Source organism: Bubalus kerabau, chromosome 15, assembly GCF_029407905.1.
Source record: "Bubalus kerabau isolate K-KA32 ecotype Philippines breed swamp buffalo chromosome 15, PCC_UOA_SB_1v2, whole genome shotgun sequence".
Taxonomy (NCBI): Eukaryota; Metazoa; Chordata; class Mammalia; order Artiodactyla; family Bovidae; genus Bubalus; species Bubalus kerabau.
The window spans coordinates 14,262,393-14,278,705 of NC_073638.1; the positions used below are offsets into that span (position 1 = coordinate 14,262,393).

Sequence of the window (16,313 nt, forward strand, 5' to 3'; positions counted from 1 at the left end):
AAGACGCGGCTTTTACATATTCATTTAGGTGAGCGTGGACTGACGGTTTTGATTGACAGTTGCGAGTTACATAACAACAGGTTGTCCTTCCCGTAATTCAGCCTGTTATAATCAGATGCATGTGTATATAGACTATTTATGAATCTTTAATAGGCTCCCGGCTGCCTAAGGTCCCTTGAGGACACAACTTTGCATCAATGGCCATGCACAGGAGTTGGAGAAGCCCCACTGGTTAGTTTTTAATCTACTGGCTGCGTAGGGTGCATGCGCAGGAGTTGGACCCATCTCTGGTTATTTTGTAGCGTATCTGTGAGTTCTCCAGTGACGCATTGGGGCGTGTCTGGGGTGGGGTTTAGAGATCAGCTTGCATCCTCTGGGCCAGGCCACCCCTCAGGCCTAACTTCCTACCTAACACTTCCATTCCTTATCGATTAAGTAGGATCAGTGTTTTTGCCTGGAGAATCCCAGGGACGGGGGAGCCTGGTGGGCTGCCGTCTATGGGGTCGCACAGAGTCAGACACGACTGAAGCGACTTAGCAGCAGCAGCAGCAGCAATCAACCTTATGAAAGGGAAAATGAGATAATATGCACAGAATGCCTGTCAGTTATCTGATAGGTTATCTCCTCCTCTCTCTCAGGTTGCCAAATTTAGCAAATAAAAACACAGAATACCTGAGTGTCCTGCATTTTACCTGACAGTCTTTTTCCTATACCTTCCATACATGGTGGGACCAGAAGTACATAAAGTACAAAAAATATATCAGGTGTGCTACAAAATAGAAATACCTGTCTCTGAAGTCACAGAAAATCTGTCCTCTCTGAAAGCTAATTGCAAAGTAAAGAAAATGAGAGTAGTTACTAGACTCAAAACACATGTTGAATGTTAACCAGAGGTAGAAACTAAACTTTTATGAAGGAAATTGAAATCTAAAAGATCAGTTTCTAAATAAGGTCCATGATTCGCCACTGGCTTGAAACATGGAAAAAAAAAAAAAAAAAAACAACCAACTAAGATCCATGATTCTTACCTATGACTGCAAAATTGTTCTTACCTTTTGAGTAACAGTGTTTATTCAGAATTTGTTACCTTTTGAATAATAATATTCTTACCTTTTTGAATCACAATCTATACATTTTTACAAGTGAGAAACTAACAATGCAGTTTATTATATTTTCATTTGTGTTTTCTAGGAGAAAATTGCTCCACAAGATCAGATAAACAGACATTTGACAAGGCCACCACCAGATTATAAAGACCAAAGAAGAAATGTGGGCAACATGCAACCAACTGCTCAGTATTCTGGTAAGTGTTCTTAAAAATTAATAAAAATCCTAACTGTGAAAAGAAGAAAACTGTTCAGCTGTTAATATTCCCTCCTTTCCTCATTTCATATTTAATTGTAACATCTTTCTTAGACTCCTTCTCTAGCTCCCATTTAACTTTCAATCAGGACCAAATTGGACTATTTTTTAGTCCAAGCATCAAGTTTTTCTAACTTATTTTTGTTCCTCATTCAGAGTTTTCACTGCTCTCAGATTACCTCTGAAAGTCTAAAAAGCATAAATATTTTCTAAATGCTTGGTTCAACCATTCTTCTCCCAACAGTGTATTTTGACCCAGACAGTGTTAAGATAAGCAGATATTTCACCCTCACGGTCCCATTTGTTATTTGCATAGAGTCCAATCTTTCTGTCTCCACTTTGGGCTCAAATCCTTAAGACAAATAGCCCTATTACCAAAAAATAATTGAAAAGCAAATTACGTCTTTAGGAAGTCTCTCAAAAATACCAAAAGTGGGTTACATGTAAAATATAAAGCAAGGGACTTCCCTGGTGGTGCAGTGGTTAAGGCCCCTAGCTCCCAATGCCTGGGACCCAGGTTTGATCCTTGGTCAGGGAATTAAAATCCCACATGTCTCAATGAGGAGTTGGCCTGCTGCAACTAAGATTTAGTGCAGCCATATATATATATATATATATATATATATATATATATATATATATATCAAACCTGGGTTTGATATATATATGTATATATAAAGCTATGTATATAACATTCAGAAAACTAAGATCATGGCATCTGGTCCCATCACTTCATGGGAAATAGATGAGGAAACAGTGGAAACAGTGTCAGACTTTATTTTTGGGGGCTCCAAAATCACTGCAGATGGTGACTGCAGCCATGAAATTAAAAGACGCTTACTCCTTGGAAGAAAAGTTATGATCAACCTAGATAGCATATTCAAAAGCAGAGACATTACTTTGCCAACAAAGGTCCATCTAGTCAAGGCTATGGTTTTTCCAGTGGTCATGTATGGATGTGAGAGTTGGACTGTGAAGAAGGCTGAGCACCGAAGAATTGATGCTTTTGAACTGTGGTGTTGGAGAAGACTCTTGAGAGTCCCTTGGACTGCAAGGAGATCCAACCAGTCCATTCTAAAGGAGATCGGTCCTGGATGTTCATTGGAAGGACTGATGCTAAAGCTGAAACTCCAGTACTTTGGCCACCTCATGCAAAGATTTGACTCATTGGAAAAGACCCTGATGCTGGGAGGGATTGGGGGCAGGAGGAGAAGGGGACGACAGAGGATGAGATGGCTGGATGGCGTCACGGACTTGAACAACATGAGTTTGGGTAAACTCCGGGAGTTGGTGATGGACAGGGAGGACTGGCGTGCTGCGATTCATGGGGTCGCAAAGAGTCGGACACGACTGAGTGACTGAACTGAACTGATGTATATATAAAGCAAAACTTCTTAATGGATCTCCCAATACAACATAGATGACAGATACTACCCCTAAAATCTCTCTCCTTCCACTCTCTGAACTCTAAAAAATCTCTCTCAAACCTAGCCTGTGTGGCCCCTGCTTTCTCCTAGTCAGCATCTATTCCAGTCTTTTCTGTCCAGAACTCTGTACCTTCTCATGTAAATTAAGCTTGTCCTTGAGTGTCCCAGATTCTCTCTACTTTACCTGTTACCTTCATCTGTCCAGGAAACCATAAAGGAGATGCTCTAAAGAGGGAGGGGCTGTGAATATTTCTGTTCATTACTCTTTTCTGATCCTGTTAAAATGTAGTAATCAATATGTCGTTCTAGTTTATTTAAACTCCTTCAAATGCACCAGATTGCCTCCTTCCACTAAAGTCAGGAATGGGACATATGTATTCCATCCTCTAAGATTGCTTTGCCTCAGGGCAAAAACAGGATTCTCTGTTTGAGTCTGTCCTCAAGGAGGTTGAAGGCTTCTTATACCACAGCCTTCTTAGCCCACCAGTGGGCTTGGGGTAAGCTAAGCACACTTTGAAATATTATGTCACATTCGAAGCAAATGTTTGGGCTTTTCTTTTCCCAGCCATATGAGATTCCCAGCGAGAGCAGGGAGAGGCTGGCTGGTGGCTCTATGGTGTTGTCAGGGGTCCAGGCTTCTTTGTTTTCTATTCCGCCTTCTTGAGCATGTAGCTTCCATGGTAAGGGTTGCCTGGTGGCCACCACATCACCCAGCTTCATGTCCATATTCCAGGTAGAAAGATGAAAGAAGGGAAAAGGTAAAATGGCCTTCCAAAGGAATCAGGTTCCCTTTTCAAAGTAGGTTTTTTTGGGATACTCAACTAGTAACTTCTGCTTTTAGCCAGAATTTATTCACATGGATCCCCCCACCCCCACCCCATCAGCAAAGAAGATTGGCAAATTGTGGCTTTTCAGCTAGGCACATTGCTGCAAAATGAAGGCTGTGTTTCTAAGGAAGACATGGAGGTTGATTATTTCAACCTCTAAGTCTCTTCCACAGTGTATGGGCATTTGGTAAGGGAGGCATCCTTAGCTGCTAACTCCCAGATGGGTAAGAATCACTGCACTAGAGTGCTGTATTTCCCATGTCTTCTAAGAATGAAATAAACATCAAGCACAACACAAACTCTTTTAACATTCTTTATTTCAATCTCAGGACAATAATAGTCACTTCGGCCAGATGTTAATCTTAGAAATGCTGTATGAAAAGCACCTAGAACAATTTCTACCACATATCAGGAGCCTCTAAATAGTAACTGTGATTAATATTTTGTGATCTTTATGGAAATTCTCTCTTCTCTGATTGTTTAAAAATATAGCTTTCAAGAGGGGTAGGATGGGGGAGTGGGAGGGAGGCTTGAGAAGAAGGGGATATATGTATACATATAGCTGATCATGTCATCAGCAGAAACTAAGACAACATTGTAAAGCACTTATACTCCAATTTAAAAGATACTTTACATGATAAATAATTAATAAATTTTAATAAATAACGTGTGTGTGCACACACTGTAAAGCAATTATACTCATTTAAAAAATACTTTGATAAATAAATGAATAATTTTTAAGAGTGTAAAGTAACCTAAATAAAGGGTACAAATTTTGAAAAGAAAAAAAAAGACTTAATAACACCAACCATATATATCAACTTTTGAAAGATGTCCTCTTAATACAACATGTTCACTCTATAACCATCACCATCCTAGACTTTGGTCTTACAGGCTATCACCTTTGGAAAACTGAATTAAGTTGAATTTTTGAAAACTTGATTCTATGCTAATGTCACCGCAGATGTTTGCTACTTAAGTGACCCTAACAATAAATGTTTTTGGGAAAAAAAAACAACAACACAGCTCTACTCACAAACCTTTTCAGAGCATGTTGTTAAAATCAGAGGCATCTACAGGGAGTGATTTTTAAAGTGTCTGAAGTGTTTCCATAGCATTTCTATAATGGAAATTGCCTTTTCATGGAACCTCCAGATACCAAGATGATATTGCTTAATGTCATTAGCATCCTGTGAACTCTGAGTTATTGCCCAAGTATCTCCTATCTGACTCTGATCCCTCTTCATTAAACACTGCCCTGCAAACACACACAGGGCCCTGTGCTAAACCTGGAGATACAAGGAGACACAAGAGACTGCTCCTGCTTCAAGAGGAATGTAGTCTAGCAGCAGGTATTTTTAAACAAACAGCAAGGACTTCTGTCTTTCAGGGTGTGTACCATGCTAGCTGTCCTCAAGCAGTAGGGGATAGCCTCGGGTTATAATTGCAACCATTCTCTTTTCACACACTGCCATTCTGATTTTCACATGTGTCTAATTATCTGTTTCTCAGTATCTCTGATTTCCAAGCTATAGCTTTGTTTCATTGTCTCATTCATTCATTCAATAATTATCAATTGAATGCACCATCCACTACAGTTCGAGAATATGATAGTGAACAAAACAGGCAAAAATTCTTTCTCTCATGGAACTTATCATCTAGCAGGCACTTTTATTTACCTTTCTGGCATTCCATTTTTACCTCTCAAGATGTCTTTCCCATGATGATTTTAACCTCCCCAAGCCAGGAAGATTTCAGTGTATTGATCAATCACTATCTGATAGGTGGAGCCTCCCTAATTAGCAGGCTGTGATTGAATAGTCCCACATTCAATCACTCATTTACAGGCATCGATGTAGCCTCAACTGCAGCTCCATGGATTTCCCAGTACAGAAGCTAAATGCTACGTAAAACTTGAAAGAGCAAACGCTGCTTGAGAGAGGAGGCTGGAATATCAGGGAAAGCTTAACGAAGGAGCCTGGACCTTGGCCTGAGCCTTTGAAGAAAAGATAGGGCTTGGTGAAGTAAGAAGGGCATCATGTGAGAAGGAAATGGCATGAGTGGAAGTAGCTCATGGTGTGTGGATAACAACGCCATGATAACTATACCTCCTAGAGCAGACTGCTCTCTGTATGGAAATAATCACTGCAGCGGGGATTACACTCAATTCCAAATGTTTGAAGAGATGGGAATTTACCCATCTTGTGGCAAATTCTTGAGTGGGGATGATAAAGATGAAAACTGGACGTGATTTTCAAGGCCATAGATTTGGACCATTGATCTAGTAGCCATGTATAAGATACATCCACATGTTCTAATTTGGACCCTGGGATAACCAGTAGCATGGATTTTACAACAGTTGGGAAGTCAACATTGTAGTCTTTGGTCTTGAAATAGAGTAAAGGTAATTCAAAATGGAAAATTGACTATCATTCCTCAGTGTTTCCAGAGGGAGAGTAAAGCCTAAAAAATAGAACCATTCTATTTCAGTCTTTTTTTCTATAATGTGTAAACTCTTGACCAAGGGATAACTTAGGGTGATACTTCCCCCCAAAAGCTGTCTTATTCCTTTTATGTAATATGCTGTGATGGTTATTTCTCTTACTTAGTTCTTACACCCAGAGGCAGTCTCAGAGCTGATAAGCTATTGTCAACTGCTGTAAGAGAGGAGATAACCTGCTGTTTTGAACTAACATAATTATCTTCTTTTTCTTAGGTGGCTCATCAACAGTGAGTTTAAACTCTAACCAGGCTTTGGCAAACCCAGTTTCAACGCACACCATCTTAACTCCAAATTCCAGCCTCATGTCTACTTCTCACGGGACACGAATGCCGTCCTTACCCACAGCCGTTCAGAACATAGGGATATATGGGAACCTGCCTTGCAGCCAACCCAGCACATACAGTGTCACTTCAGGAATGAATCAACTGACCCAACCAAGAAACCCAAACCAACTGATAGCAAATCAAAACAACCCTCTGATGCCACGGCCACCCACTTTAGGGCCCAGTAATAATAATAATAATAACGTGGCCACTTTTGGAGCTGGATCTGTTGGCAATTCGCAACAATTAAGACCAAATTTAACCCACAGCATGGCCAGCATGCCAGCACAGAGAACGTCGAATGTAATGATCACATCCAACACAGCAACGCCTAACTGGGCCTCTCAAGAGGCAACAGCCAAACAACAGGAGGCGCTGAAGTCTGCAGGAGTGCGCTTCCCCACGGGCACGACTACAGCCTATGCTCCAAACCAGTCACTGCAGCAGGCGGTAGGTAGCCAGCAGTTTTCCCAGAGAGCAGTGGCTCCTTCTAATCAGTTAACCCCAGCAGTGCAAATGAGACCCATGAGCCAAATGAGCCAGACACTAAATGGACAAAACATGGGTCCGCTCCGAAGTCTGAATCTCAGACCAAATCAGCTAAGCACGCAGCTTTTGCCGACTATGAACCAGGCAGGGACAGGGCTGAGCCAGTCGAGGACAGTCAGCCAGCCACCCTCCCTGGCAGCCGGCGGTTTTCCTTCACCCAACCAAAGTTCCAGGGCATTTCAAGGAACTGACCATGGCAATGACTTAGCTTTTGACTTTCTCAACCAGCAGACTGATAACATGGGCCCTGCCCTAAACAGTGATGCTGATTTCATCGATTCTTTATTGAAGACAGAGCCTGGTAATGATGACTGGATGAAAGACATCAATCTTGATGAAATCTTGGGGAACAACTCCTAGAGGAGAAGAGGGAGACAGTTCACAAACTCCAAGCAGCAGAAGGCAGTATTTTACAAGGACTCTGGAAAGGCCAAACTGTTGCCTTTTAGTTGGACTCTAGGAAGATACCTTGGCTTAAAAATGGAAAGCAGAAAGTAACTGTAGTGGTGAACGTTTTGGTCCAAATGCTTGTTTGAAATTTCAAACCTGGAAGTAAAACATTGGGATCACCTTTGCCTGTCTAAACCCCAGGACAGTATCCAGTTTATCCAAACAGAACGATGATGTTGATGTACAATTAGTTGTGTAAAATAGGCTTCCCAAGCTCCTTTTCTCCCTGAAAGAAAAGTAATAGAACTTGTAGCTTGTTTAAACCCCATGTCACGCAGAGGTACTAGTTCCAAGCAACAAGCAACAAATCCCTTAATCTGCTCCAACAGATGTATGTGTGGTTTAACCTCTCCACTCTTTTCATTTAGGTTTCTTAAAACTTCCAGGGTAGGTTGAAATGTTATAGATCTGTTTGGAGTAACCAGTGTCCTAAGTAAGGGAAAACTGGAGAACACAGAGAATATCCAGCGGACTCTAGAATTTCTTCCCCAGATTCATCCCTCACTTTTTCAGTTTTCCCACCTATCCTGTACTTTAGCAAGATGCTGTGTCTAGTGAGGAACAGGAACACAGAGCTGGTCAACTTTTTTCCACAACCGGTTTCCGAACCCAGTTTCTGAATCTTAAGCTTCAATTATGGTCTGTCCTAATCATACTGAAATATTAGGGCACACCAGTCTGCATCAGATTTCACTCCACTGGGCATTGTTTTAAAGGAGATGTATTAACCACAAATAACCTGAGGTGTTGCTTATTGTTGATGATGCCTGCTGGTTAGTGTCCCCGCTGAGTGAAACCGAACCTGGCCCGCTCTGCTTATTTTGATGGTCAGAGACAGATTTGTAAGAAAAGGAAGTTTAGAGACCAAAACTGAAATTACAAAGTGTCATGTTTTGGTTGAAGATAAGAAGCAAAAGGTCACAACCCGGGATGGTGGGTACATATGTATTTCACAGTGTTTGAAGGAAAGTGTAATTGAGACAAAAAAACCCAATCTGGCCTTATTTAGACACATTATTTGGGTGAACAACTAAATAGAATGTGATCTGTCAGGAGCAGTCTGCTCATTCTGTTGTCCCTGATGTGATGAATCATGCCACATGCTAGATGGGCCCTTCATATCCAGGTTTTCTCCCTCAGGGCAGAGCACTGTATCAAAGAAAGAGTTCCTGCTGAATTGTAACAGATCAGCTGTAAAATGGGGAAGATGTATGCTGATTTGGGATGTATGCAAAATATTACTATCATTTTCCTCATTACAGAGGAACACAGGTTACCTTTAGCCTGTTTAGTTATACACTCACGTATTCAAGTATCACAAGATATTTAACTGAAATCATTTAATAACTCTTTAGATACTTGTTCTAGAAAGAACACATTTTGAAAGTTCTGCAAAGCCCTCTTGTGATCTTTAAAATGTCTAGAAGCACTCTCTTTCTTTTACACAATACCAACATCACTGGCCCAGAATCTTTTCTGTGCTAGGCTGTAAATATAAATAAATTACTTGTTTTGTAAACTTTTGTAAAGAATATTTTGGTAGAAATACTTAAAGCATATTCTTTGGGTTATATTTATACATATGTGAAATAAATATACTATCAAAAGGTTATATTTTATACAAAAAGTAAATTGTTACCTTTTGTATGCTAATATACAAAGTTTTGTATAATATGATGGTTTATTTTTAGCTCTTACTCTTCACCCTAGATGGCCAAGTGGGAACTTTTGAAAACTATCAAGAGGCTTGTTAGACAAATTTATATTCTGAAACCTCAATAAGAAAGCATTCCAGGTTTCAACTCTTTCCTTTTTTTTTTCCCTGCTCCCAAATCCTGTTTTAAACCCATAGCTCTTGTGTCTTGTTTGATTATTCTGCTGCGCACAGTGTATCTCGGTCCTTGTTGCATGTGGTCTACTGTGTGTCTTCCCATTTTTATAAATCAAGTGTTTCTCCATGCAAAAAAGTAAGGAAGAATTATGTACATACGAACACTTTGTTTTATGGCTCCTCCATGTTACTGTATATATATCTGCCAGCACGTCCCAGTTACACTCCTGTGATTCAGCTTATTTTTACCCTAACATAAATAGTATGTTTTTGTAGTAGATATCAAATTTAAGAGATAAAGCAATCAGAATGTTTGGATTTTCTTCTATCTTAATGTGAATTTCATAATTAATGTCTATTTATTCAGCTATTCATTAAAATACAGGATTCTTTGGAAAAAAACGGTGTAGTCTATAGTTTCTGTTTGTTGGCAGCCTATTACCAAAGATGATGTAAGCTGAGATAATGACGATTTGATAGACATTTGCAGCCAAAACTTCAGGATTTACAACTTAAAGGCTATGGGAATGCAATCTCCCTTTTATAGAAATACCAGACTTCTTAATTGTTGGCACTGCTTATCATTCTGACACAGTATCCATGAGGTAGAAGTAATTTTTCCTTTTTTTTTTTTTAATTCAAAGAGTAGAAAGTAATTTAAGCAAATAATTCATTCTTGGCTTTGTGTTAAGCCCAATGAAGACAGATAACTCTGTTCTAAGTGAAGGCACTAATATTACTTGCATTACTGTAACTGTACCCATAACTGTAAAGCTTTCAACTTGTAAGACAAGTATTTTGTATCGTGTATAATTTCATGTGTTAAAAAAAAATAGCTTAAAAAATTCTGAAGTGGTTCTCTTGTATGAAATCATGTTTCAGTCACCAACAATACACTATCACAGAACGTTCTGATGGGCACATTTATTCTTTGGGAAGCTTCTACTACTAGTGAAGTGTTGACTTGTCTCATTTCAACATTCTTTGCTTCACTTAGAAAGTTTGTATTAAGATCCCACATGCACAACAGCTACCAAGTGCTGGAGAAACATCGCCTAATTCTCAGGCACGGTAAACCCTTGCCTGGCCTGCTGTGTGGCATTTGGTCAGCCAGGCTGACTGAACACCGAACAAGGTAAACACAGCCTCACTGAGCATATTTACACAGTCTTTCCTGGGAGTCAAGGAGATTGAGAGAAAGATGGAGATTGAGAGAAAGATGGGCCTTTGCAGGAGACAAGGGGAACCATTCTGTTAAATTTTCTTGCTCAACTGTTGAAATATGTTGTTGGGGTTCCATTGTCCCTCCCCCCTCTGCCAAAAAAAGATGTGTGACCTTATCCTTTTTATTAGCATTATTAATGGAGCAATAATAAAATTGATATTTTATGTCCAATGCCTGTCCAATGACTCTGGAAGGTTGTAAACAAATAAAATCAGCATCAAAGAGAAAGATAAATGCTGTATTCTAACACATATATATGGAATCTAGAAAAATGGTACTGAAGAATTTATTCACAGGGCAACAATGGAGAAACAGACATAGAGAACAGACTTATGGTCATGGGGAGAGGAGAGGAGAGAGTGAGATGTATGGAAAGAGTAACATGGAAACTTACATTTCCATATGTAAAATAGATAACCAATGGGAATTTGCTGATGGCTCAGGAAACTCAAACAGGGGTTCTGTATCAACCTAGAGGGGTGGGGTGGGGAGGGAGATTCAAAAGGGAGGGGATATATGTATACCTATGGCTGACTAATGTTGAGGTTTGACAGAAAACAGCAAAATTCTGTAAAGCAATTATCCTTCAATAAAAAAACAAATTAAAAAAAAGATTAACAGATTTCATCACACAAATACTTAATTTTTCTGTACTAAACAAAGACTGCCTACCTGCCTGCTAAGTTGCTTCAATTATGTCCGACTCTTTGCAACCCCATGGACCGTAGCCTGCCAGGCTCGTCTGTCCATGGGACTCTCCAGGCAAGAATACGGGAGTGGGTTACTAGGCCCTCCTTCAGGAGATCTTCCTGACCCAGGAAATCGAACCCGCATGTCCTTCAGCTCCTGCATTGAGAGTGGATTCTTGTCTTGGCCTAAGACAAATGGAGAAATATATTTTCAACATATATAATATGCAAATGATTTATAACCTTACTTTACTTTTAAAAGATACATTGGGATGAAATTCATATACCAAAAAATCTACCCAGTTTAAGTGCAAAAAAAAAAAGTAAAAGACAACAAAAATAAAGATGAAACATATAATTCTAAAATTATCAAATCAATCCTAGTATGATGGAAGGATACCTGAGAAGAAAGAGGGTAGACATAGGAGTGAAAAGAGAGAGAAAGCTCAGCTGCTTCCTCTGTTCTTTCCAAAGGCAGTACACAGGCTTAAACGGTGTGTCCGCTATTTCCATTTTATATCTCTGTGGCTGTGTTTCCTCACTCTAAAATGAGGACTTGGGGCTGGAATGATTCTCATTTCTTCCCAACTCTAAAACTTTGTGATTGATTTTTTTCCAAAGCTAAGTGGAAACTTAACCAAAAAGACTCAAAGCATCATTTTCAAAATACAGAAATCACTGTCCAATCAACCTTTTGAAAAATTTCAGATTTCTAGTCAACTTTATTTACCAAAGCATCCTTCTCCTTGAAAATTAAATCATATGAGAATGAGATTTCATAAAAATAAGCCAGAAATTGTTTATAGACAAATAGAAAAGTAATATAGATGTAGGTGCCCATTTACTAAATACAAGTCCTAAAAATCAAAAGCTGGGGTGTGATAGTAATTGGTCATTTTCTTGTGAGATCATAGAATTTCATAAAATATTTGCCTACCAGGGAGAAGAAATTCCATACTTTGAGTAGTGTACTTCACTGGATATATAATAACGGACTTTTGTGAGTTTTAAATGGCAGTATAATATCTTTTAAATACACTTCCTAAGTTCCTATAACAGATGAAGTACAGGTAATGCCCTACTATTAACTTCATTGTCAATAATAACATTACTAAAACACCACACCATGAGAATTAAGAAAACATATTGACATTAGATTTTTAAAACTAAATGCTGTCATCTCTGACCTGCATTTTGCCTTTTCATACTGTTCATGGGGTTCTCAAGGCAAGAATACTGAAGTGGTTTGCCATTCTCTTCTCCATCGGACCACATTCTGTCAGATCTCTCCACCATGACCCGCCCGTCTTGGGTTGCCCCATGGGCATGGCTTAGTTTCATTGAGTTAGACAAGGCTGTGGTCCTAGTGTTATTAGATTGACTAGTTTTCTGTGAGTATGGTTTCAGTGTGTCTGCCCTCTCATGCCCTCTTGCAACACCTACCATCTTACTTGGGTTTCTCTTACCTTGGGTGTGGGGTATCTCTTCACAGCTGCTCCAGCAAAACGCAGCTGCTGCTCCTTATCTTGGACGAGGGGTATCTCCTCACCGCCACCCTTCCTGACCTTCAATGTGGGATAGCTCCTCTAGGCCCCACGCACAGCCACTGATCCTTGGACGTGGGGTTGGTCCTCCAGGCTGCCGTCCCTGGCCTCAGGCGTGGGGTTGGTCCTCCCGGCCGCTGCCCCTGGCCTCAGGCATGGGGTAGCTCTTCCCGGCTGTCGCCCCTGACCTCAAAGAATTGATGCTTTTGAACTGTGGTGTTGGAGAAGACTTTGAGAGTCCCTTGGACTGCAAGGAGATCCAACCAGCCCATTCTGAAGGAGATCAGCCCTGGGATTTCTTTGGAGGGAATGATGCTAAAGCTGAAACTCCAGTACTTTGGCCACCTCATGCAAAGAGTTGACTCATTGGAAAAGACTCTGATGCTGGGAGGGATTGGGGGCAGGAGGAGAAGGGGATGACAGAGGATGAGATGGCTGGATTGCATCACTGACTCAATGGACGTGAGTCTGAGTGAACTCTTGGAGTTGGTGATGGACAGGGAGGCCTGCGATTCATGGGGTCGCAAAGAGTCGGACACGACTGAGCAACTGAACTGAACTGAACTGACCTGACCTGCATGCAATAATATTAAAAGTGGGCTTTTGTTATTTTAAGTTTTCTTTTTGCCAAATTGAATCATCATTAGTGCTAGGATGTGCATAAATATGTAGAAATTTTTTTACAATACTTAGAATTCTATCAGAAAGAGGAAAGGAGAACGAGAGAATAGTATATTCTCCAGGCAAGAACACTGGAGTGGGCTGCCATTTCCTTCTCCAATGCGTGGAAGGGAAAAGTGAAAGTGAAGTCGCTCAGTCGTGTCCGACTCTTTGCGACCCCATGGACTGCAGCCTACCAGGCTCCTCAGTCCATGGGATTTTCCAGGCAAGAGGGCTGGAGTGGGTGGCCATTGCCTTCTCCAATAGTATATAAAAGACTGTGTAAATACATAGGGGTTTTTATAGGGTTCTCTAAGCAAAAAGGATAGAAGGAGGAAGGAAAAAAGGGAGAAAAAGACCTCCAACAGGCTTAGAGAAAGGAATTTACTGGTGGACATAACTACAAAGGCCTGGGTTTAGGCACAGCTGAATCCAGCAGATAACATCATCAAGAATTGGTTCTTTTCTGTCCCTCACCTTTGCTGTCCTGTTCTCTTGACCCCATTCTCAGGCAGGCCCCTCTTCATGGTGGCAAGATGGTTGCTGGAAGCTCTAGACAAATCCTTGTAACTCCCAGTGCCACGTGACCAACTTTGCTTCTCACAAGCTTTGATTCGGGCATGTGCCCATCCCTGGACAATCACTTTGGCCAGAGAGGTGAGGTCTGATTAGCAAGTCCGGAGTCAAATGCCTTTCCCTAGAGGCAGAGGAAGTGTTAATACTGCTGCTGCTAAGTCGCTTCAGTCGTGTCCGACTCTGTGCGACCCCATAGATGACAGCCCACCAGGCCTCCCCGTCCCTGGGATTCTCCAGGCAAGAACACTGGAGTGGGTTGCCATTTCCTTCTCCAATGCATTAAAGTGAAAAGTGAAAGTGAAGTCGTTCAGTTGTGTCCAACTCTAGCGACCCCATGGACTGCAGCCTACCAGGCTCCTCCGTCCATGGGATTTTCCAGGCAAAAGTACTGGAGTGGGTTGCCATTGCCTTCTCCGAGTGTTAATACTACCAAACTATATGAACTAAGAGTGGGAAAGAGGTGATTTCTCAAAAGAAAATCTGATTGCTTTTGTCAGAAAAAAGAGGGTTACTGAGTCCAAGCTCGCTCTGCTTGCCGCATGTCAGGCCAATGAATTCAAGAGGTGTTGAGGCGAGGAATTACTTTATTTGGAGAGTTGGCTGACTGAGAAGATTGCAGAGTAATATCTGCAAATAACTATCTTACCTGGGTCTGGATGCCAGGTTCTTTTATCCATCAGAGATCAGGGATGGGGGGAGATGAGGAAACAAAGTAAAAAGGCCATTAATCTTGCAAATACCCCCTAGAATGGCAAGCCTCAGGTGGGGGGATGTGTTAATATTTTTCTTCCTGACATCCACAGGTGGACAGGGTCCTGAACTAGGGCACTTTAACAGTCAGGCACAGGGGCAGAATTCTCTGAAGCAGGCCTTTACGTGTGATTATAATAACAAAAGCAACGGAAAGCAAGTCAAAGAAATAATTCCAACATGGAGTCAGAATCGACTTCTTGCAGCAAGAAGAGAGAGGGAAGAAGGGAGGGAAGGAGGGCAGAGGGCAGGGGAGGGAGATAAAAACATTGAAAATAAAACCCCAAATATGTAGTATCATTTATTGACTGCGGTATTTCCACACACACTGTTTTTCTCACATCATCAGTGTCAAAATCTCAGTAACAACTCAAGCATAATCAACTGCTTCCAAATCAAACCTACTTACTGCATCCACCTCCTAGTCCCACACACCCAAGTGAGATATACTCTCTTCTGCCAGGTCAAGATGAACCTGATTTTGAGCAATCTAAGCTCAAAAGATGTTTATCCCCTCCCAGTGTATGCAGTTGGAGAAAGAATAGAATGGCAGTAATAAGGAGTTCTATTTGGAAGAGAAACTGACATGTAAACATCACATCCTTCTGACCAAGAAGAATCAAGACTGTTCTGCCTTGGAACCTTCAAATCAATGGTCTGGGAAGGAGAAGCATTAAGAACTTCCCTCTTTCTTCAGGATGCATGCCAGCTGCATTTTACAATGGGAATAATCGCCCTTTTCCTCAGGAAGTATATTACAGTAGGTGCTGGGGTGGGGCCCAGGGGATCAGACTTATCTCAGGTCCCAATCATATCTCCTGCTACAATGCTCATCTGTTTGAATGTGCAGTAATTGTAGTTTAGGACTGAGAGTTCAACTTGTCAAAAAGTATCACCAGCTTCTAGTCAGGGAAATAAGAGCCACTTCAAATAGTTCAAGTGTCAGAGAAACTCCGATGCAAGGAATTGGTGCTAAGGATTGGTTCCATGGGTGATGGATGAGCTGAGAAGCTGAATGGGACGATGAGGGCATCCTGAGATGAGCAAAGAGTCAGACACGACTGGGTGACTAACACTTTCACTTTCTTCAGAGCACAAGGTTTAAAGTAAAAGGAACAGAGCTACTATAGAGTCAGGTTTGCTCTTTCCTATTGCATGAGGAAGCATAGAAGTCCTCTTCCTCATTCTTGTCACCTTGTGATGACAAGATAGTTACCTTAGCCTCAAGTCTGTGTACCAACCTGGAAACATGAAAGGCAAAATTATGAAGGGCAAAAAATATTACAGAAAATCTTTACCTTTTCATCTGGGAAAGGTCACTCCTCCTCAGAGACTTCTACCACACTTCATTAGCTATGACTGTGTCTATGGCCTTTCAGATCTTTAAGAGAGGCTGGGTATTAAGGATTTAGAGTTGTAGGCACTGTAGTAGGAGATAGCAAGGGAAACAGGTGGTTGGAAATGATGGTAAATACAAGTATAAAGACATGCATGGGAACGAAAAACATACATTCAACATGTTAGTCATCTTTGAGGGATTATAGAGAAATGTGATTGAGAAGGTACACCCAAGGGACTCAAATTATGTTATTTTCCA

At 40.9% G+C, this 16,313-nt stretch overlaps 1 protein-coding gene across 1 annotated transcript in view; it reads left to right on the forward strand.

Moving 5' to 3' along the window:
* MAML2 (mastermind like transcriptional coactivator 2) overlaps window positions 1–10,818 on the forward strand; it is a 404,965-nt gene extending 394,147 nt beyond the window's left edge. Inside the window, exons 4-5 of the mRNA XM_055547720.1 lie at window positions 1,192–1,303; window positions 6,333–10,818. Coding sequence (XP_055403695.1) covers window positions 1,192–1,303; window positions 6,333–7,351 — 1,131 coding nt within the window. The 3' untranslated portion in view covers window positions 7,352–10,818. The remainder of the gene's footprint in view (window positions 1–1,191; window positions 1,304–6,332) is intronic.
* The last annotated feature ends 5,495 nt before the right edge of the window (window positions 10,819–16,313 follow it).